The following is a 23,170-nucleotide window of genomic DNA, read 5'->3' as shown; positions in this document are numbered from 1 at the left end:
ATTCTAGAAACCCTAAATTTGCAGGATAGGTTAAGGAGATCATTAGGAATATGAGGAAAAAACAATTTTTCAAAAAGACCTTATAGTTTTTGAGAAAATCGATTTTAACCACTTCAGGATTCGGCGTACGCTTAACTACGCCCCTGAATCCTGAAGTGGATTGCATGGAAACGGCCGCTCGTATGAGCGGCCGTTCCATGTCAGTTCACGGAGGGTGTCTCCGTGAACACCCTGCGAGCCTCCGATCGTGGCTCGCAGGGTAAATGTAAACACACGGGGAAGATTTTCCCCGGTGTTTACATGTATACGGCGCTGCTGCGCAGCAGCGCCGTGGCGGAGATCGGCGATCCCCGGCCTCTGATTGGCCGGGGACCGCCGGCACCTGATAGGCTGAAGCCTATCCTATCCGGCGCAGGACGGAATTCCGTCCTGCGCCGCTCACAGGGGGAGGTAGAGGGAGGGAAGGGGAAGGCGGCCAGGAAGCGCTGCGGAGGGGGGCTTTGAAGAGAGCCCCCCCCCCGCAAGCGCAAGCAGCCGGCGGCGATCAGACCCCCCCAGCAGGACATCCCCCTAGTGGGGAAAAAAGGGGGGAAGTCTGATCAGCCTGGCTGCTAGCTGATCGGTGCTGCGGGCTGGAGAGCCCACGCAGCACCGATCAGCAAAACCACCCGGTATCCGGAAGTGGTTAAAGTTTCAAAGGAAAAAAGTATACTTTTAAATGCGGTAAATGTCACTTTTAGTAGCTAACCTAACGGTAGTGTAATTTTACATGCATCAAACGAAAGCGCAATAAATTTCCTGACGGGGTTTCCAGGGGGTCTATACGCAGCCGCAGCACTTTGGCCAGGGATCGCTATACAGCCGCAATATGGCTGTATGAAGATCCCTGGCATTTTTTCCTATTTTCCCAATTTTTTTTTTAGGTTTAGAGTGTGGGAATTTTTTTTTAAAAAAAATTATGTGGGGTCCCCCCTCCTGAAACTTTTTAACCCCTTGTCCCCCATGCAGGCTGGGATAGCCAGAATGTGGAGCTCCGACCGATTTGGGACTTCACACCCTGACTATACCAGCTGCAAAAAAGGTCCCCAAATGCTGATTTTTGTTCCGTGGTATATGTTGAGGGGGCCCCCCAGGTTTATTTTGCCTTGGGGCCCTATTGTTGCTTAAACCGGCCCTGCTTCTGCCCCCATCTAAGGTCAGTGGATAAGGTTGTGCCAAGGAACCGGACTAATGATTCTCTGGAGACTTCGGTCTCCCCTATGTAGACTGGAGGGGGAGTAGTAGGGGTTTTTCCTGAAATCAACAATCAGCTCATCAGTCTTTGTTGCGTTGAGGACAAGGTTGTTGTCCTTGCACCAATTGCAGATTCTTTTTATCTCCATGCGGTAGTCTCGCTCTCCATTGCTGCTGATGAGGCCGATGATCGTTGTGTCGTCGGCAAATTTGATGACCTTGACAGAGTCCGAGGAGGAGCTGCAGTTATTGGTGTACATGGAGAACAGAAGCGGGGGCAGTACACATCCTTGAGGTGCCCCTGTATTGGTCGTCCTCACGCTGGAGGAGCAGTTGCTGAGCTTGACCTGTTGTGTCCTGTCCGTAAGGAAAATCTTGACCCATGCGCAAAGCGTGGGGTCAACACCGAGCTGCGCCAAGTTATCGACCAGGGTGTCTGGGCAGATCATGTTAAAGGCCGAGCTGAAGTCCAGAAACAGGATGCTGGCGTAGGAGTCAGGCCTACCGAGGTGCTCCATGATGTATGCTAGGCTGATGTTTATGGCGTCCTCTATGGATCTGTTCGCGCTGTATGCGAATTGGAGAGGGCCTAACAGTGCGTCGGTGGTGCTTTTGAGATGAGCAAGGACTAGCCGTTCTAGGACCTTTATGATGGTAGATGTTAGAGCCACGGGTCTGAAATTGTTGAGGTTTGTGCTGCCTGGCTTTTTGGGGACTGGTATGATTGTGGACCTCTTGAGACAGGAGGCGACTGAGCCTTCCGCTAGTGACCTTTTGAATAGAGTGGTGAGCACCGGAGCCAACTGATCCGCACAGGTTCTTAGGCAGTTTGATGAAACACCATCCGGGCCTGAAGCTTTCCAGGGATTGAGCTTGCGAAGTAGCCTGAGAACTTCTTCTTCCTGGACTGCGACAGGTGCAGCAATATCTTGATCTCTCTGTGCGGAGGGAGCTGCTATCTTCATCATTGGCCCTGGGGCTCCGAGCTGCTTAGGCTGTTGCTCGAACCTACAGTAGAACTCGTTGAGTTCCTCGGCCAGTTGGGTGCTCGGGGTCACCAGTTGTGGAGGGGGTTTGAAGTTAGTGACCGCTCTGAGGCCCTGCCATACCTCCCTCGAGTTGTTGGACTGAAGGCGGAAGCCCAGTTTGTCAGAGTAGGCTCTATTTGCGACACACAGTTCCCATTTCAGGGCGTACCTGGCCTCTCTGAACCCTTCAACAGTTTTATAATAGTTAAAAGGAAATGAAAAATTGATACGTGGGATGGAAGGTCTCGCTTACCAAGAAAGGTTAGATAAACTGGGTTTATTTAGTCTAGGGAAAAGACGCCTTAGAGGGGATCTAATTAACATGTATAAATACATCAGAGGGCAATATAATAGCTTGGCGGATGAGCTTTTTGTCCCTAGGCCTTCTCAAAGGACTAGAGGACATGATCTGCGCATGGAGGAAAAACGTTTTAGCCATTTATTTAGGAAAGGGTTCTTTACAGTAAGAGTGATTAAGATGTGGAATGCATTGCCACAGGAAGTCGTTATGGCAAACTCTATACCTGCATTTAAAGGGGGCTTAGATGCTTTCCTTGCGTTGAAAGACATCCATGGCTACAATTACTAGGTTATGCCTAATGATGTTGATCCAGGGATTTTATCTGATTGCCATCTGGAGTCAGGAAGGAATTTTTCCCTTTTGGGGCTAATTGGACCATGCCTTGTGGGGGTTTTTTCGCCTTCCTCTGGATCAACAGGGGTATGTGGGGGACGGGCTGGAGTTGTACTTTGTACTGGTTGAACTCAGAGGCGTATCTAGAGGGGTGCAGGCATGGCATGTGCCATGGGCGCCACAGAACCATGGGCGCCATGCCTGCCCCCATGCCTCCTCATCACTCAGACCTCAAATAAGATTAATTCTGTTATCTAGTGAACGTGGCTACTTCACTAATGTATGGAGGGCACACTTGGCTTAGTGTAAGAAAAGAGGACAGAGAGGAGATAAGAGCTATTTCCAAAAAAGGAACTTCAGCAGTATCCCAAGCCAGGATACTGCTTAAGTTTATAGGCAACTACTGTATAATACATGTACATGAGAAAAAAAACTATTTTTAGAGGGGAAGGGGGCTCTGACCTGGGGGGCGCAATTTCATTGTTTGCCATAGGCTCTATATTACCTAGATACGCCCCTGGTTGAACTCGATGGACGTATGTCTTTTTTCAACCAAAATAACTATGTAACTATGAAAAAAAAAACAGTTGTACAAATTACATTTTAGCAACTTCTGCAGGTAAATATGATTAGTCTGAGGACCCTTTCACACTGGTGTGGTGCATCGCGGCAGTTTACCGCACTGCTACTGCAGGGCAATGAAAATCTATTGGTGCTTTCATATTACCTGCGGTGCGCCGGAAGTGCTCAACCTGATGCACTTCCAAAACGACATTACCGTGCGTATCTGCGTCAACGTGCGGCAGACTGGAAGTCCTGTAGGTCTATGGCGACACAGGGATTTTAAAAATGTTGGCGGGGCGGTGCGGCGACGTTGCGCCATGCATGCGCGGAAGCATATTTTTATAATATGCTCCGTGCACCTTTTCTCTTACGTGAAACAAGAAGTGACCTCAAATGCATGTCACTTCCTATTTGGACAGATGCCAGACGGGAATACCACATAGTTACACGGAATTCCCCGATGGCCTGTTTTCGGCAGTGTGGCTGCCGCACTGCACTGCTGACTCCAATATACAGTGTGAATCCGGCCTGTAGCAAGGTAAAATAACTTTGCATTCTAACTTTATACACATTACTGTACATACACACAATGGTGAGACAACTCATTCTCACTGCCATTCCCCCAAAGTCCTGGGGTCCACTAGCAGCGCTTTTCTAAGAGCACGGGATTTGAAAAGCTCTAGCTAATGTATTTCTATGGGTGATTTTTTTAAAAAAATCACATCGCTTGAGTGGGATCACACACATAGCATTATATTAGCAAGAGCTTTTTAAATCACAGGCACCTAGAAAAGGTGTAGAAATATGCTCTTAGTGAGTTTCACACCAAATACAGGGTCAGCGGGATTTTAGAGATAGGTTTGATTGTTTTGAAGTAACTTTGTGATCTTGTATTTTTTGGTCTACAGAGACTAAAATCAATATTAAAATGGAAATATTGAGAATATAAAAATATTACCGGTATGTCATAGAAAGTATCCCAAAATGTCCAAATGTATTCCATCCAACCCTCGACACACTAAAGAGGACCAATACACAGCAAAATAAGAAATTACTAGGTGGTAAATCTGCGGGGTTAGGAACCTGTTGCTGCCTGCAGACTCTCAGGCCCTCCCCAAGTTTACCTTGGCAGCTTCTTTGTATAAGGCTAAGTCCATACTATGTTGAAGTAGCAGCACATCCGCGTAATAAGGCATCCTTTTAAAGTGGACCCAAATTAAAAATACAAGATTTCAGAAATAAAATCTATTTTCTAAATTATAATAATAAATAGCAGCCTTTTTTCAGTTGCATGATGACAAATATAAAATATTTTACATTTATTGGAGGAACCCCTCCCTTCCTTTCATACTGCCGGGACAGAATCCGGCAAACTGGTGGAGTGTCCAGCAAAGGAGGAATTGCTAATGGCTGCCACCTGTATAACTCTAGTTATGAAAAGAGAAGGGTGAAAAGCATGCACTAAAATGCTCATAGGCTTGAAGGAGTGTGTATTTATCTTTGTATGTGTCAGAGTGGTTCAACTAAATATTTTGAATTAAAAATATTTTGGTTTGGGTCCGCTTTAAGGCCTAGTTTACTCTCACAGGTTTCTAATAAAGCTGAATTGGAGAGTATGCCATTACTCACACAATACTGTTATTTTCATGTAGAAGCCTCTCTTTGTTGCGGTCTACCTGCCAGCTGGTGATACAATGTGGGCTAGTAACAGAATAGCTTACCTCCTAATTCACACACATGTTCCTGTCATTGAGAGAGAGCTCAGCTAGAGGTGGCAATCTTAGAAAAGAGGTGTGGTTACAAGGAAGACCTGACACCCCATCTCAGCTCCTATGTGACTACCTCATTATGGATATCATGTGAGTCATGATGGGGAAAGAGGTGCAGTTTGAAAAGTTCGAAAGATTGCTGGTCTGTCAGCCAAGCAGCATGCATCTTTAGTGCAGGAAATTTGATATGCATACTTGTGCAGACAGGTAATAAACAAATGTTGTTGCATTACAAATTATTATACAATATGCTTCTTATGCATTAAAAAAATGAGAGCCCAAAGTGATTATGTTTTTTTGTTTTCTTTTTAAACAATAGTTTTTATTGAAGAGTTTTTAATAATGCATGCAACAAACATATCAGCGCATAGTATATGAACATCAGTTATTACAATGCTCAGTAGACAAGTCATTCATTTGCAAACATCAAGTCAGAAGAAGGATCTATTCAGTAAAATATATGTTGACTATCCGGGATTTGCCTTTCTACTATTATAGGCAACAAGAGCGATCTTCCTAATTTTTCCTATTCCTGACCCTTCTGAGTTTCTAGATTCAATTTTTACTTAATAATGGAATTGCTAGTCTGATTAGAGCTTCAACATAAGCTCATGAAGTAATAACCTCTAATTCTGACTTAAAAAAATTAAAATACAAAACAACCAGATAACAAGAAAACAAACATCATAGTAACTTTTTATTGTAACTATTGTGGAATTCTCTCCGTGGTCAGCGCACAGGACGTGCACTGACACTGCGGAAATCCTCCACAAGCGTATAATCTGAGAGCACCCAGCAAAAGGTGCAACGCACCTGTAGAGGGAAATTCCTGTCGACAGATGGAGCTGTGGAGTGCAGAGGAACAGATCCTCTGCCCTGCCACAGATGCCAGGTAGGAATTGCATTAAGGGAAGCAACGCAGGTCAAGATAGCCCTTAAAGAGAGAGAGTAAAGCGACAGAGTGTATGTGTGTCCACCAATCTAGTCGCTACCCAGCGACGATGAACACACAACCATGAAGATCAGGTGAGAAGGCAATCGCAAGAGATGGCGATTGCTAACAGCGTCACAAGACAGAATAAGCACAGGGGAGGAATGTATGTATGTCCACCAATCTAGTCGCCAACCTGCGACGGTGAACACACAACAGAGGAAACCAAGTGAGAACGCCATCACAAGCGAACCGATTGCGAATGAGAATAAGCACAGGGACAGAATGTATGTGTGTGCACCAATCTAGTCGCCAACCCGCGACGGTGCACACACAACAGTAGAAACAAAGTAGGAACGCAATCGCGAGAGAGGCGATTGCCAGAGGTGACACAAGACTTAAGCAAGACAGGGCATGAGAGTAGCAAAGGCACAGCAAACGTACAAAGACTGATAAGGAAAATAACAAACGCTAACTAAACCCGAACACCGCACTCATTCGCAACAGCGAACGCATTTACAGCGCGATCTCTGCACGTTAAGCGCAACAGAGACAAGCACGCCTAACTAACCACCGCCACACAAACACAAAACAGAGAACGCGAGCGCTTGCTTAACGGTTACCTCACCGAGCCTACAGCAAGCGTTCGTATCAGACAAGACAGACAGACGGACGGAAAACAGGATAGGAAAGATCCACTGCTCTTTCCGCCAGAGCGAGTGCGATCCAAGTAAAGCAACAGAGCTTAGCAGGATCCACTGCTCTTTCCACCAGAGCGAGTGTGATCCAAGTTCAGGGACAGGATAGGAAAGATCCACTGCTCTTTCTGCCAGAGCGAGTGCGATCCAGGTTCAGGGACAGGATCACAGATCAGAAGGATCCACAGCCGCTACCGCTAGGGGCTAGTGTGATCCAAGCAAGACAGGCAGATGAGATAGCCGGTAGCAACCGCTGCTCCAGCTATACTCCAAGAAAGCAGACCAGAAGGATCCACAGCCGCTACCGCTAGAGGCTAGTGTGATCCAAGTAAGACAGATGAAACAGAAGGGGTTACCAGTAGCAACCGCTGCTCTGGTTAGCACCCGCAGACAGACAGGACGATTTCCTATCGACCACCGTTGGCGACAGGACAATCACAGCAGAGAGGCACATAGACAAAACAGATAAGCAGGCTAACTGCACTAGAGGAGCTGCCTAGTGCAGTCCCCAGAATTACTCTAAGATAACTATAACAATCCAACAGGGAAGGCTGACACTCCTGGAGTGTATTTAACAAACCGTTATGACCAGCAAAGCCTTCTGGGAGCAGAAGGCTTTTATACTGCCAGCCCTCAAAGGAGACAGCTGGGCAATTTGCAAGTATGCAAATCCCTCAGCAAAGCAACTCTGAAAGTTGCAAGATGAAGCCAGGTCTCTTTTCCAGAGACCTGCATCTCTCAGACATAAGGAATGGTCAAACAGCTGTCTGCCTGTGCAGCCAGCTGAGCGGATCATTACATCTATGTTGTAGAAAATAAGTTACCTATTATTACTTCACAGTTATAACTAGATCTTTGCTAGTAAGTCATTATGCAAATCTTCTCTCCTCAGCTTGAAGTCAAAGCTATAGATTGTGTGTTTATACCTTACCATTCTGTCTTCTTGAATGTGTGATAAAAAAAAATTGTTTTAGCTGTGGGATTCTTTGTTTTGAGCTGGTCAGCTCTCCCTTCGTTTTTTTGAATTGTTGTCTATTATTGCTAGCTATTATTGTTAAGATATATCAAAAAGGGACCACTAGAGACATTCGCCTTTGACTATGGTCATTAATTAAGGACTAGTCAATTAGCCAGTGTTCTGTGATGTATGGGTGTAGTTGGATCTTTACAGAGATACATTTTGCTGTAACAGATTTTTTAATTGTGATATGGAGATGAGGTCTACTGATCTCCAGTCCACAAAAATGAAGTATCTGTCTGCACATAATATATTGGAGATTAGAGCTAGGGGTGCTGTTGGTGAGAACTATGTGGAAGAGTATTATCTCATAGATTGACTTCCAAAAGATTTTAATGGGCAGGCAATTGCACAGGATAGTACAAGTGTTCCTACCTGAGAGCAATATCTCCAGCAAACATTTCTTGAAAGAAGGTAGCCAATCTATGTGGGGTTATGTACCAGTTTATTATGATTTTATCTATGTAAGGTCTCCTGATGAGAGATGCAGTGAGAACATTTCCTGACATATCTATTTGCCTGAATAAGGTGTGCATTTTCAATTGTGATTCCCAAATCAGCACTCTAAACCAGTGTTTCTCAACTCGCTCCTCAAGTACCCAAACAGTGCATGTTTTGCAGAAAACCACAAACATTCACAGGTGTGGTAATTAGTGTCTCAGCAGAACTCATTAGCTCCCTCTGTAGTTTTCTGCAAAACATGTTCTGTTGGGGGTACTTGAGGACAGGGGCGCCGCGAGGCATAAAGCGAACCAAGCGGTCACTTGGGGCCTCAAGATCTTAGGGGCCTCGGCGGCTCCGTGACGTCGGCGTGACGTCACTTTTTCCCTGCAGCCCGCGGGGCTGGCACTGGCAGAGCAGGGCTACGGGAAGATGGCCGCCGCCGAAGCCCTGCTCTGGAGACTATGTCTCCAGTACAGGGCTTCAGGTGGCCATCTTCCCGTAGCCCTGCATGAATCAGCGCGGGAGATTGGAGGAGGGAGCCAGGGAGGGAGCTCCGTGGGAACTGCGCGCCTGAGGAGCCGGCCGGGAGAGGAGACGGGGAGAGAAGACTTCTGCCAGTGCCAGCCTGCCAGGTGAGTAAATTCTTTTCTTTTTGCAGCCCTAATTACGATTGATTTCTGCTGAACTGTGCCCTAATTGCGTTTGATATCTGCTGAAAATGTGGCCCTAATTGCGATTGATTTCTGCTGAACTGTGCCCTAATTGCGTTTGATATCTGCTGAAAATGTGGCCCTAATTGCGTTTGATTTCTGCTGAACTGTGCCCTAATTGCGATTGATTTCTGCTGAAAATGTGGCCCTAATTGCGTTTGATTTCTGCTGAACTGTGCCCTAATTGCGATTGATTTCTGCTGAACTGTGCCCTAATTGCGTTTGATTTTTGCTGAAAATGTGCCCTAATTGCGTTTGATTTCTGCTGAAAATGTGCCCTAATTGCGTTTGATTTCTGCTGAAAATGTGCCCTAATTGCGTTTGATTTCTGCTGAAATGTGGCCCAAATTGCGTTTTTATTTTCTGGTGTCTGGGGTAACTGTTGCTGCATTTATTATTTAATGGTCATAGTTGGCTATATTTGCTGTGCTATGGTTAAGCTTCGCCCATACAATGTCATGGCCACGCCCATCTTTCGGTGCGCTACGCGCGCCTCAATCACCCCCACATCCATTTTTTCCCCGCAAACAGCCCCGCCCCAATCCGCCCTCCTGCTCCACCCACATGTCATGGCCACGCCCACTTATGCGGGATAGCCACACCCATTTTTCGCTGCGGCGCGCAGGATAGGGCCTCTTGCTACAGTCCGCTTGGGGCCACAAAAACCTTAGCTGCACCCCTGCTTGAGGACCGAGTTGAGAAACACTGCTCTAAATGATTGCATATTTTTTCCAATTGGTAGGGATGGCCTTCCATCAATTTGTTAAGAATCCAAGAACATCAATGGGTATTTTAGTATAGGGGCATTGAGGAAGAGAGGATATTTTGTGCTTGGACAAAATGCCATTGCCACCCTATGAAGCTGGCCTTCATACAGTGGCGGACCTTCGATGACGCCCCCTGAATGACTTGCGTGAGGTGACATCTACCAAGGGGCAGCATCCCTTACCTCTCGACCTCCTTCCTCCCCCGCCACTGCTCGTTTCCCTGATCAAGTCAGTGGCCACCCTCCTCCACCACATTGTTCCCCGGCCGGCCCTTGCTGCATGCCCAGTGTGGCAGATCAGCGGCGACCCGCAGTGGGGACAGGAGAGCAGTGGCCTAGTAGCGGGGCATATGGATAAAAAGATATGCCCGTGTTGAGGTTTTAAGTTTTAATTATCAGGTCAATAAAAAAAAAAGTATACAAATGTAGCCCTACTTCTCCTCATAAAAATATCAGTTGTTTGACTACTTACCTGTTCTCTTAATAATTTCCCAAACAGCAGCAGCAGTTGCAGGAATGATGGAGGACTGATCCAGACACAGCTTTCCAATATTCACAATGTGAAAACCATCAACATCTTTTTCTGGGGCAACAGCATTGCAGACATCTCGCTCATTGATATGCTCTGAAACATGTTCATAAAGTTTGATTACAATGTGCTTTCTAACAATAATCTAAAAAGTAAATATGAAAATCAACCTTAATTTAAAATTCCATATTCAGAGGAGAATTTACACAGTATTAACTTTGAAAGTGGGCCTGAACTCTTGCACAGGGGAGAAGGGAAACATAGAGACATGTACCCTGTATGCATTTAGAGCATTTAGCCTGTCTAATTCCTCCTCACCTGTGACTAATCACGTGTAATTTGATCTCTCAGCTGTGCCAGCTGGCTGCTTCAGCAGTGCAGCAAATTTGTAAACACAGTATGTTAACCCTATGTCTGCTTCCGTGAAAGCAGGATGGGCAGTGAGTTGACATGCAGACTTATTCTGCTATTCAACTGACCACTGTGACAGGGCCTTAAGGGTTATTATGCTGTTGCTTATCTTTTAGAGAAGAGAGGAAAGTCTGAGTTCAGGTCCGCTTTACCAACATGAATGAGCCAATGATAAAACCTACCTACAAACACTGACAGTATCTACATTGGTTAATATTGACTTAAAAAGAGGGTAATGCCTCTGTTTCCTGCTGTGGAGGAATGGAATGCTATGCATGCTGTATATTAGAAACATTTGTCTTCTTGGTTTTGGAAAAACAAGATTCCACTGTAAATTAATTGCAAGAAAACAAGAGTTGTAAAGTTACATAGTTTAAATTCTACAATGCAGTCTTTAGTGAGCACTTAAAGTGAACTTGTGTCCAAATCATGTTCTAGAAAGGTAAAAAAAATAAATAACATTACATGGGTTTCTCGAATGCAGGTTTTCTCAATTCAGTCCTCAAGTACCCCCAACAGTGCATGTTTTATGGAAATCCACAGAGGTGGTCAGTGAGCTCTGCTGAGACATCAATAACCTCACCTGTGAAGGATTGTGGATTTCTGCAAAACCTGCACTGTTGGGTGTATTTGAGGATGGTGTTGAAAAACTCTGCTCTTTTATAATTGCATATATTCATCTTCAATGTAATCATTTCTTTTCTGTAAAATTGCCTTTGTATGTATGTAGCACTGGAGAAAGGATGGAGGCACAGTGAAAGGATCAATGGACAGTAAAAGGATGGAGGGACAGTGAAAGGATGAATGGACAGTAAAAGGATGGAGGGACAGTGAAAGGATGAATGGACAGTAAAAGGATGAAGGCACAGTGAAAGGATGGAGGGACAGTGAAAGGATTGACAAGTAGATGTACAGAGGCGCCAAAAGGATAAAATATGCTAAAATGTTTAAAATATTCGGGTGGCGGCGGTGGACCGGCCACTCAGAAATAGACTCAATGCTGTCGCTTAAGATAAAGACAATTTATTCACATACTCCATGAACAGAACCGCAACGCGTTTCACAGGTATATTCCCGCTTCCTCAGGCAATAAACAGACAGGAGTACACAGTACAGTCTCAAGGTCATGAATAGCGCCTCTGTGAAAGGAAAGGATTGAGGCACAGTTAAAGGATGGAGGCACAGTGAAAGGATGGAGGCACAGTGAAAGGATGGAGGCACAGTGAAAGGATGAATGGACAGTAAAAGGATGGAGGCACAGTGAAAGGATGGAGGCACAGGAGGGACAGTGAAAGGATGGAGGCACAGTGAAAGGATGGAGGGACAGTGAAAGGATGGAGGCACAGGAGGGACAGTGAAAGGACGGAGGGACAGCGAAAGGATGAAGGGACAGTGAAAGGATGAAGGGACAGTGAAAGGATGGAGGCACAGTGAAAAGATGGAGGCACAGGAGGCACAGTGAAAGGATGGAGGAACAGTGAAAGGATGGAGGCACAGTGAAAGGATGGAGGGACAGTGAAAGGATGGAGGCACAGTGAAAGGATGAAGGCACAGTAAAAGAAAGGAGGGACAGTGAAAGGATGGAGGCACAGGAGGCACAGTGAAAGGATGGAGACACAGTGCAAGGATGGAGGGACAGTGAAAGGATGGAGGCACAGTGAAAGGATGGAGGGACAGTGAAAGGATGGAGGCACAGTGAAAGGATGGAGGCACAGTGAAAGGATGGAGGCACAGTGAAAGGATGGAGGGACAGTGAAAGGATGGAGGCACAGTGAAAGGATGGAGGGACGGTGAAAGGATGGAGATACAATGAAAGGATGGAGGCACAATGACATTTTCTGGTTCAGTAGGTGTCTTAGTTACTAATTCAACAGTGTCTTTTTGTGCAACAGATCGCCTTTAAGCAGCATCACATTCATACTAATTATTTGCATATTAACATTCACTATGACATAACTATGTAACTATGTAACTATGTAACTATGAGTTCCTGTGTTCACTGAACCCTGGTCACAGTTCCATCTGTAGAGTCTGTTCCAGCTCTGTTGCATTTTAATGTATTTTAAGGGAGGTGGGGTTTCAGTGATACTGTTCTGTTTTATGTGTTTCTGTGTTCAATAAGGAGCTGGGAAAAAAGGGCGCATGCCGCTAGTGGACAAAAAGGGCGCCGCCATTCACTCCCATAATAAATAGCGTTTAATGGGCGCCGAGTAGGAAAAAAGGGCGCCGGAGCTAAATAAAGTTTATAAACGGCGCCAGGAGCTAAATAAAGTTTACAAACGGCGCCCGGCGATGTTTAATGATTTATAACTGAACTTGTGGTGATTTACGTTTATAAAATGCACCCGTGCCGAATAACGTTTATGAAAATACTAAACATATTTATCTTATTTAAATAATTAAAACATTATTTAAAGTTTTATCCCTTACTGTTTGTAAAACATTATTATTCACAAAATAAAGCGATCAGTACGTAACGTAAATTGCAAAATATTTTTTGAATCCACAATTAGTAAAACATTATTATCCACATAATAAAGGGGGGTCTTAGGTTTAGGCACTAATAGGGGGGTCTAGGGGTTAGGGGTAGGTACAGGGAGGGGTACTTAGGCAACAACAGGGGGGGTCTTAGGTTTAGGCACCAACAGGGGGGTCTTAGGTTTAGGCACCAACAGGGGGGTCTTAGGTTTAGGCACCAACAGGGGGGTCTTAGGTTTAGGCACCAACAGGGGGGTCTTAGGTTTAGGCACCAACAGGGGGGTCTTAGGTTTAGGTACCAACAGGGGGGTCTTAGGTTTAGGCACCAACAGGGGGGTCTTAGGTTTAGGCACCAACAGGGGGGTCTTAGGTTTAGGCACCAACAGGGGGGTCTTAGGTTTAGGCACCAACAGGGGAGTCTAGGGGTTAGGGATAGGTACAGGTAGGGTTCTGTGTAAGAGTAGGCTTAGGTATAGTTTTATTAAAATTTTAGTAATAATTACTAATGTATTACAACACTTATTACGAATGTAGTTATATTTCGATCATCTTTATAAACAATATTTTCAGATTTTATTATAAGAACAAACCATAAATGACGGTTATTCACAATAATATACAATTATAACAATTAAACATATATTATTGTTTTTTTTATAAACGTAATTATAAGTTTAACTTTTGAAACAGGGAAGATTAACGTTTTCACAATTTCCGATTTCATAAACATTATTTAATGATTTATAATTTTGTTAAACATTATTTGTAAACGAAATATAGCACACTATATTTATAAACCCTATTAATGATTAATTATTATTTAGAGTTTACACCCCGCGCCCTTTTTGTCCAGGCGCCCTTTTTGTACGTACGCGTTCAATAAACACCTTGTTCCATTTTTGTAAACTATTTTGGATGATTTGTATCATCCTATGTTTTAAGGGTAATTTCAACACTAGTTACCATTCCTGATGGCTGATCTCAATCTTGGAACCTAAAGGCTGTTCAACATTGCAAGAGCTTTGCTTTGCTTTTCGATCACGGGCAATTCAAAAAGTGCTTTGACTATGTAATCCTAGGACAATTTTCATATCAGAGTGATTAAGGCTGCACATAACATTTTTACAGAGATTGTTTAAAGTATTGAAATGCTGTAAAAACACTGTGAAAATGCATGGAACAGATTAAAAAAAAACTTTTTTCAGTGTGAAACAGCCCTAATCACTCACTTTCTCCTTGTACTCTTACTTTTTCTGGGACTCTAGGGATGAAGCTGATATATATACATGGACATAAAAGAGGTGGGGAACCCACAGGCATCCCAAGGACCACTGTAATGCTGAACAGGAAGAGAGAGTAGGAATAAACTGTGCAGGTTACAGGGATTCTTCAACATAGTTGTCAACTCACCTTGACTAGGCAAATGTGTTTCTATGGCCACTGGAGTGAAGGAATTAAACTGCGTTAAACACAATAATATGCATATATTCTTATCGCATTATGAGTAGAGCAGAATGCAATACATTACATGCACTGCTCTACTCACTCTACTCATTATGGGTAAGATTTTATGCATGTAATGCTGCTTAAACATAGTTTAGTATCATAGAACCAAACCAGACTGGATTCATGCCTCAGAAAACCACAGACATAAACCTTAGGCATATATTTATCCATATCCAGTTAACGGCCAACTCCCAGGATCCCAGGACACTTGTGATTGTTGATTTCCAGAGAGCATTTGATTCAGTGGAATGGAAGTATTTTTGGGCTACTCTCTCTAAGTTTGGGTATGGTCCCAACCTTATCTCCTAGGCACAAATTATCTATAAACTGCCTTCAACGTATCAGAATAGGCTCAGAGCTATCCAAATCCATTATGCTTTATAGAGGAACTAGGCAGGGATGCCCTCTCCCTTTGGCCCTTTTTGCGACCACCATGGAGCCACTTGCAGCTGCTCTCCGTTGGAGTAAGGATATCTCTGGATTTCTGGTCCAGGGCTGGAAGAGAGGGTATCTCTGTATGCAGCAGATGACCTGGTGATATATTTGAGGAATCCTAGTCACTCGGTTGCTGGGGTTTTAAAGATATTTAAAAAGTTCTAACCTCTTACGGGCTAGCAGTAAACTGGGCAAAATCTAAACTATTACCTCTTAACAGAAGTACATTACCACAGACTGCAATGCAGGCTGTCTCCAGGACCAGGTACTTGGGTGTCTTAATTTCTAATAACACTGCTGACTTTTTAGGGGGGGATAATTTGCAACCACTAGTCCAATATACTAAAAGCAAGCCTCTTCTTAACTGGGCATATTAATCTGATTAAAATCATGCTGCTCCTCAAATACCTCTATATTTTCTGGAACTGTCCTATATGGATACTTCAATGATTATTTGCTCAACTTAATTCTATTAACTAGCTTTATTTGGTATAACAAAACCCCCAGGCTCAGTCTCAAAAAACTACAGAGGCCCTGGACTGAGGTTAGGCTTGCATTTACACATTTGTTTAAGTACTATTTGGCTAGTCAGTTGGTGACAGCTAATTGGTGGCTGAAGCAGGACACATCTAATGCTGCTATGATCCTGGAGGCGGCACAACTGGAATCATTTGAGGCATTGGCCCACATATTGTACAGGGGCTCTAGGGCACCATATCCACTGACAATTGCTATGAAGGTTGGTATCAAGGCCTGGGTCATGGTTTATGCCTGGAACTCTCCTGCTAAAAATAAATTATCTTCTAAAATGCCACTATGGAATAACCCCATTCTCCAAAACTTTCACACTATTCCAGACCCAATCATTTGGATAACTAAAGGTGTCACACACATTGCTCATATAGTACAATCAGGGACATTAACAGAGTTTGAATCAGATAAAACGAGAGTGCCTCTGTGGAGCAATACCTTTAATTCAGTTTGCAAATTGCAAAAGAAATGCACGTACAAGATCGAATAAATTTGCAAGCCTATCTCACATTCTCAATGTTCCACTCCTCAAGACGTCGACCGTGGCCAGCGGGGGACATCAACAAGGGTCCATGGTAAGCTCCGTGTGCCGGCTTATAATGACGTGTTTCGATGCGCCAGTGTGTCTTCGTCAAGTCAGGATATCTTGAACTGACAAAGACACACTGGCGTGTTGAAATGCCAACTGGCATGTTGAAATTGCAAACTGAATTAAAGGTATTGCACCATAGAGGCGCTCTTTTCTCTCACATTTTTCTGATACAGACACTTGTCAAATACCACTGCTGAGAGAGCTGCACTGGATGCTACCTTTCCTTCTTTCATCGGTCTGACACTGGCATTGAAGAACTAATTTACTTTGGACATAATATCCTTTAGTTCTGGTTGTACCACGCAGCGTGCATGTATTTGTCTATTGCGACATTAACAGAGTTCAATGACCTTAAAGAAAACTTCTCGCTTCCAAACAATTACTTCTTCCATTATATGCAGATGCCTTCGCTTCTCCATTTGGGTGTGACCCGCTTAGGTTAAGCACTTCTGAAATCGAAGACATCATATCTAATGATAAACTAACGAAAGCTTTATCTGCCATTTATCAAAACATTATCTTGGTGACAGAACTGCATGCATCTGTCTATAAATGAACATGGTTGAGTATCCTCCTGGACTTACATGATGAAGAATGGGAGGATATGTGGATCAAACCATTTGAATATTTAATAGCCACACAAGACAAGCTGATCCAATATAAAATTATGCATAAGGCTTATATAACTCCAATTAAATTATGCCGCATTGACCCATCTGGCTCTGGCTCTTTTTGGTACTGTGGTGCTGGCCTAGCTGACATTGACCATATTATATGGCTGTGCCCGAAAATAGCTCCATTCAAGCAACATGTGTGGGAGTTTATCACTATAGTAACTAAAATTAAAACTACTCCAGATCCTAGATATTCCAAGCAAAAAAGATGGGTCCAGGTAGAACGAACATTAATTGGCTCCGATTTATCTACCTTTCCCTGGTGCGCCCTGAAAATCTCTAGTGACTATATTTCCATTAATGCCACTATGCTGGCTCTCTCGAAATATAGACATATACAAGCCATCTCCCCATGGCTAAAACCTTTAATTCCTCTACTAGATAATCCTAACTTCCCTATGGGTGGTGAACAGCGTGGATACATCATTTGGAGGATGAATTTGTAGCGAATGGTGTTCTGAGACCTCTTGTTCAATTACGTGAGCGATCGTGCCCATTCTTGGATGACTGGTGCTGCAGGCAGTTTGTAAATTTTTTAGGCTCATTTGGGAACTAAAACTCAGCTTTCGCGACCACTTACTCAATTTGAAACTCTCTGTATGGGAGCATGGACAATTAAGAAATGACTTTTAATAATTTACTAATAACATCAGCTGCTTGTGATGGATACTTCTTGGTCGGAAGAACTGAAGTACAAATGGGAGACTTACTTAAAATGCACTTTTTCCAATGAAAGGTGGCAAAAGATTCTTATTTTAAATCAAAAAGCCTCTGTGTCTTCAAGAATGAAAGAATCAAACTATAAAATTCTTACGAAGTGGTATCTTACTCTAAGCAGGCTTCACAAAATCTACCCTAACTCTAGTCCTCTATGTTAGAGATGTGGTGTGCAACAAGGTACTTTGCTGAATATTTTTGGGGACTGCCCAATTATTAGACTTTCCCGGATTGTGGTGCAAAAAGTGTTTACAATTCTGATGGAGGGTGATCCTGAGGTTGACGCTTCATACTTTCTGTTGCACAATACTCCCAAACCTCTTAAAAAAATTCAAATGTTTCCTCACGAAACACTTCATTCAAGTGGCGTGTGTCATTATAGCTAGACATTGGAAGTCTGTAAGTGCTCTGGTTATCCAGGAATGGTTTACTGAGCTCAAGTTCATTCATTAAATGGAGTCTTTGACTCACTCTATATGTGGCAGAGATGAAGCATTTTTTCAAACATGGATTCACTGGAATATTTTTTTAGAATCAGATGAATACAAAAACAAATATTGCGGAGAGAAACTACTGCCCCCCCCCCCCCCCCTCCCTGCTGATCCTATTGCGTTTGGTGTCATTTTTTTGGAGTTTAGCTCACTAGCATGGATTCCTAGCGGAGTTGTTCGGTTGTCCAGTATGGAATTCCCCCTCCTTTTTTTCCTCTTTTCCTCTCTCTTCTGTCACTTTTCTTCTTTAACCTTCTCTGGTTATAGTTGGATGTTTTATCAAAGGATTTTGGTGGGATGGGATACAGGGAATGTGTTTCTGGTTTTCCCATAAATCCAGCATTCTATCTAATACGATAACTCAGAGCTAGTATTCGATTTTATGGCTCGCAGGATTCTGACAGCCAAATGAGTTCAAGTTTTCAATAGCTGTGCTTGTTGACTATATGTTGTCTAAAGTTTTCATAACACTTCTGTACCCAATTTATGGATTGTGTGATGGTTATTTGCGAAATTTGCTCTGATCTGAAAAGTTATGATATGCTGTATTCTGTATCATCCTTACTTTTAATAAATAAAGAATCTTGCTGCAGCTGGCTGTCACACGCAAGGGAACCATGGAAACCATGACAACACGTAGTGGATCGGGAGGCAGGACTGAGCAGTGGCACCGCATTAGGTAATGTAGAAGAGAGGGAGAGATCCACAGGCTCAGGATGAGTATAAAACCGGTAATTTCATTGGTACAAATGAACAGACACAGGAAACAATTCCATCCACAGGATCAGCTAACACTTATCGTGATCAAACTATGATTAAGGGCATATCTTGAGCCGTCTGTGGATCCCTCCCTCCCTTCTGCCATGTTCTGCCTGACAAACTGGATCCTGCACCTGTGAGCAGTATATAATAGGGGGTTTCAGAGCGTTTTTGGACACTATCTTTTTGCATTAGGTAATATATTATACGAATGTTCCCCTGCCTTTTACTGCTCCCACCACCACACACGCTGCAGCTGTAATATCTGATCAAATTGGATTTTGAGAAGGGCAAAGGGGGATGCCTCAGCGGCCCCTATGGACCCTGGGCCAATTGCCCCCTTTGCCTTTATTGTAGTGCTGGCCCTGTCCACAACTCAGGGCTTCTATTGCACAGCAAGAGGGGTACCTTCCTCAGTTCACTCACCTTCCTTCCGGAACAAAACTACCTCCTCAGGAAGTCACCAGTTTCCATCCCAGAGCCCAGCAGAATGTGTCACCCCTCCCCCCAGACAGTAACTCTGATGCACGGGACACCTGTCTGGCTGAGGCTATCCTCAGACAGGATCTGAGGTAGTATGGCTTTCCCAAATAGGGATAGTAAATAAGATGAAAGTTATTCTGAGTTGATGCAGGATTATGCAAATTCTCTACAAATTAATGCAGCTTGAACATGGACCAATTGAATTCCACCTTGATGGGATCTGAGCTGTCCATTTCAAGCTGCACAAATTTATATACAGAATTTGTATAATCCTGCATCAACTCAGAATTATTTGCATATCATTGACTAGCCTACTCTCAAACAATTCCCTTCATCCCAGAGCCTTGGACTCTAAAGTAATGCAGTCTTTGATTGTCAAACTATACCAAACGCTTTGCCCAGGTGCCTGTCTAGAGGAACCTCCAGCTAAAAATGGATGAAGAATACCACCCATCCTTGGAGTCCTGTGCACAGATCGCTCCTAGGCATAATACATTCTTGCAAGACAAGATAAGACACAGATCGTTTATATTGCCCTTTTCCTGGCGGACTCAAAGCGCCAGAGCTGCAGCCACTAGGGTGTGCTCTATAGACAGTAGCAGTGTTAGGTAAACTTGCCGAAGGTCTCCGCACTGAATAGGTGCTGGTTTACTGAACTGGAAGAGCCCATATTTGAATCCCTGGACTCCTGTGTCAGAGACAGGGGCATTTGCAACACAAGATCAAAATTGTTGCATCCCATAGCCTTTATGGAGAATCCTACACAACCTAAATATTGATCCCAATACAGTTTAAATGCAACTACACCCCTGTATATTTTGCATCGCACTGAGGTGTGGTCTGTTAGTCATGGAAAAATCATATGTTTTTGTCCAAATAACAAAAGTTACTTTAAGTAATACTTCTAGTGACTGTAAATAGCTCTCTTGCAAGCTTTCGAAAACCTGAATTACTTCTTCAGGCATGTTGCAAAGTCTATACTTTTTAATGCACTCCTGTATCATGTCTGAAGAATAAACTTAGGTTTTGAAAACTTGAAAGAAATTTATCTACAGGCAACCACTCTACTTAGCTTTGGACTACAACATAGAATTATGGCTAATCAGTGGCTGCAGCAGCATGTGTAGTGCAAGTCATCCTAGAGCAAGAGGTGCCGCATTAGGTTCTTCTAGAACTTTCTCTCATATGGACCCTCTAGCACAATGACTGGACCTGCATGCTACACCAGGATCACCATAAATGTAATATTCTACATAAAGCCTTCAAAATAGAATATTTAGAACATAAAACATATAGAAATTGAATAATTTAAGGTCAAAATTTTAGTCACCATCTTCATAAGCAAGCCACGGGGCTGTCTGTGTTCAAATAAATGTGTGGAATGAGTGAGTGGGTGGATTAAAACCAAACCTTAGGCAAGGGTAAATGTCCAATAGCTGAAAGACAAATTGTTTTAGGAGATGTTTACATAGACTCTTTGCCCAGCTGCTTATCTAGAGGGACCTCCAGCTAAAAATATAGGAAGAATACCACCCATCCAGGGTCCATCCCTGTGCCCAGCTCCCTCCTAGGCACAATACACTTTTGCAACACATGTTCAAAATTGTTGGATCTCACAGCCTTTATGGAGAACCCTAGTCAACCCAAACCCAAATATACTGTTTAAATACAGCTCCACCCCTATATATTTTACATTGCACTGAAGTATGGTCTATAAATCAAGGAAAAGATCCAAAAACGTTCTTATTTTAAGTAATACCTTCAGTTAGTCTACAGGTAGCCACAAAAGGTAGCCACACTTCTTTGCGCTGGACTACAAAATAGAATAAGCATACAGCAATTCAGTGGCTGCAGCATTTGTGGTGCAAATCATCCTAGAGCAACAGGTGCTGTATTAGGTTCTAGCACACTTCTAACACAATGACTGGACCTGCATGCTAGATTAGAGTCTCCATAAATAAAATATTAGACTTAAAGCCTACAAAATCAGCATATTTAGAACATAAAACACACAGGTATTCAATGAGTTAAAGTCAACAATTTGGTCACTATTTTCAAAAGCTAGCCGCGGGTCTGTGTTCAGATGAATGTGAGGAATGAGTGAGTGGGTGGATTAAAATCAAACCTAAGGCAGTGAAAATGTCCAATAGCTGAAAGACAAATCGTTTTAGGACATGTTTACGTAGACAGTAATCCTCTGGAAATAATAAGATGTACAATGAAAAGCAATTCCACTTCATGAGAAAATCCTGGGCTCATATGCAATTAACTTTTCACCTGGGTTTTCTCCTAGGTGATATGTTCACACCGCATCACTAAAATGCTTTTTAAAGCACCAGCACACAAGAAAATATTTAAAATCATTTTTATAGTACCCTTTCCCTTACTTTTTTGTACTTTTTAATTGCAAGGTGATGAAAAGTTATTTTAAAGGGGAGATGATAAAATTATCTCCCAGGAGAAAACTCAGGAGAAAAAAAATATTGCCTATGGGCCCAGGTGCAACATGCAATTAACTTATTCTCCAAAGTTTTCTTTGAGGAGATAATTTTCTCTTTGGCTTGCTGGTGACGTAAAAGGCATTTTATGACAAGGGGCCATATGCAATTCACTTTTTTTCCTTAGTTTTTTTCCTAGGTAATATTTTCACAACTTGTCAAAAAAGCTTTTTAACCCACCAACAAGAAAGAAAATACTCTGAATAATTTTGATAGTGCTTTATCACCAATTTTTGGGTACCTTTGCAATTGTAAAAGGCTGAAAAGTTACTTTAAAGAGAAAATGAAATATATCTCCTATATATATATCTCCTATTTCATATGATGATTTGATATGGCCCATATGCAATTAACTTTTCGCGTGCATGAAAAAAAGGCGCCGTGAAAAAAGGGCCCGGCTGGATAATGAAATGGCGCCGGTGGATAAGGAAATCTGATAATGATAAACATTGTTGTCAAACTTGGTTAACGATAAATACAGTTGTTAAAACAGAAAGGAAATAATAACGAAAAGATATTAACGTTAAAAAACGTTACGTAATTCAACAATACAGCTTAACCCAACTCTACTCTCACACAGAACCCTCCCCTGGTGGCAGGCTCGGACTGAGCCACCGAATCACCGATTTTTCCATCGGTGGGCCCCGGACGCCCTGCCTCCTGGGGGCCGCAGAGCTGAGAAGGAGGGGGGCACAGCGCAGGAAGGGGGGAAATTGGGCATAGAGCGGCAGGGAGGTGGGAAGCCTCCCCCTCCCTCACCTAGGGGCCCCCCTTCCGCGCTCCTCCCTCCAAAATTGCAGCCAGCCAGCGGCAGCAGCAGCGGGGAATAGCTTACCGGCATCAGATCGATAGCTATGCGTGCCGCTGGGCTGGTCTGGTCTCCTGCACTGACTGTCCAATCACGCTCTCGCAGTACTTTCTGTGAGAGTGTGATTAGACAGTGCAGCGCAGGAGACGGAGACCAGCAGCAGAATACAGTGCTATCGATCTGATGCCAGTAAGCTATTCCCCGCTGCTGCTGCCGCTGGCTGCAATTCTGGAGGGGGGGAGCACTGAAGGGGGGCCCCTAGGTGAGGGAGGTGGGAGGCTTCCCCCCCCTCCCCGTTGCTCTGTGCCCACTGCCCCCCCTCCTTCCAAGCTGGGGGGAACTTAGACCTGGCTGAGCCTCTCTGCCTACCTAACTGGGGACACCTGTGACCTGCTTACCTAAACTGGGAGGGGGCTCCAGGTAAGGGGGGGAGGCTTCCCCCCCTCCCCGCCGCTTTGTGCCC

General features: G+C 43.7%; 1 protein-coding gene across 1 annotated transcript in view; it reads right to left on the bottom strand.

The window, feature by feature from the left end:
* MTHFD2L (methylenetetrahydrofolate dehydrogenase (NADP+ dependent) 2 like) overlaps window positions 1-23,170 on the bottom strand; it is a 160,541-nt gene that overhangs the window by 30,578 nt on the left and 106,793 nt on the right. The window contains exon 5 of the mRNA XM_068271081.1: window positions 10,268-10,420. Coding sequence (XP_068127182.1) covers window positions 10,268-10,420 — 153 coding nt within the window. The remainder of the gene's footprint in view (window positions 1-10,267; window positions 10,421-23,170) is intronic.

This window comes from Hyperolius riggenbachi, chromosome 1, assembly GCF_040937935.1.
Source record: "Hyperolius riggenbachi isolate aHypRig1 chromosome 1, aHypRig1.pri, whole genome shotgun sequence".
Taxonomy (NCBI): domain Eukaryota; kingdom Metazoa; phylum Chordata; class Amphibia; order Anura; family Hyperoliidae; genus Hyperolius; species Hyperolius riggenbachi.
The sequence above is the reverse complement of the archived record's forward strand: the minus strand, read 5'-3'. Positions and strand labels throughout refer to the sequence as shown.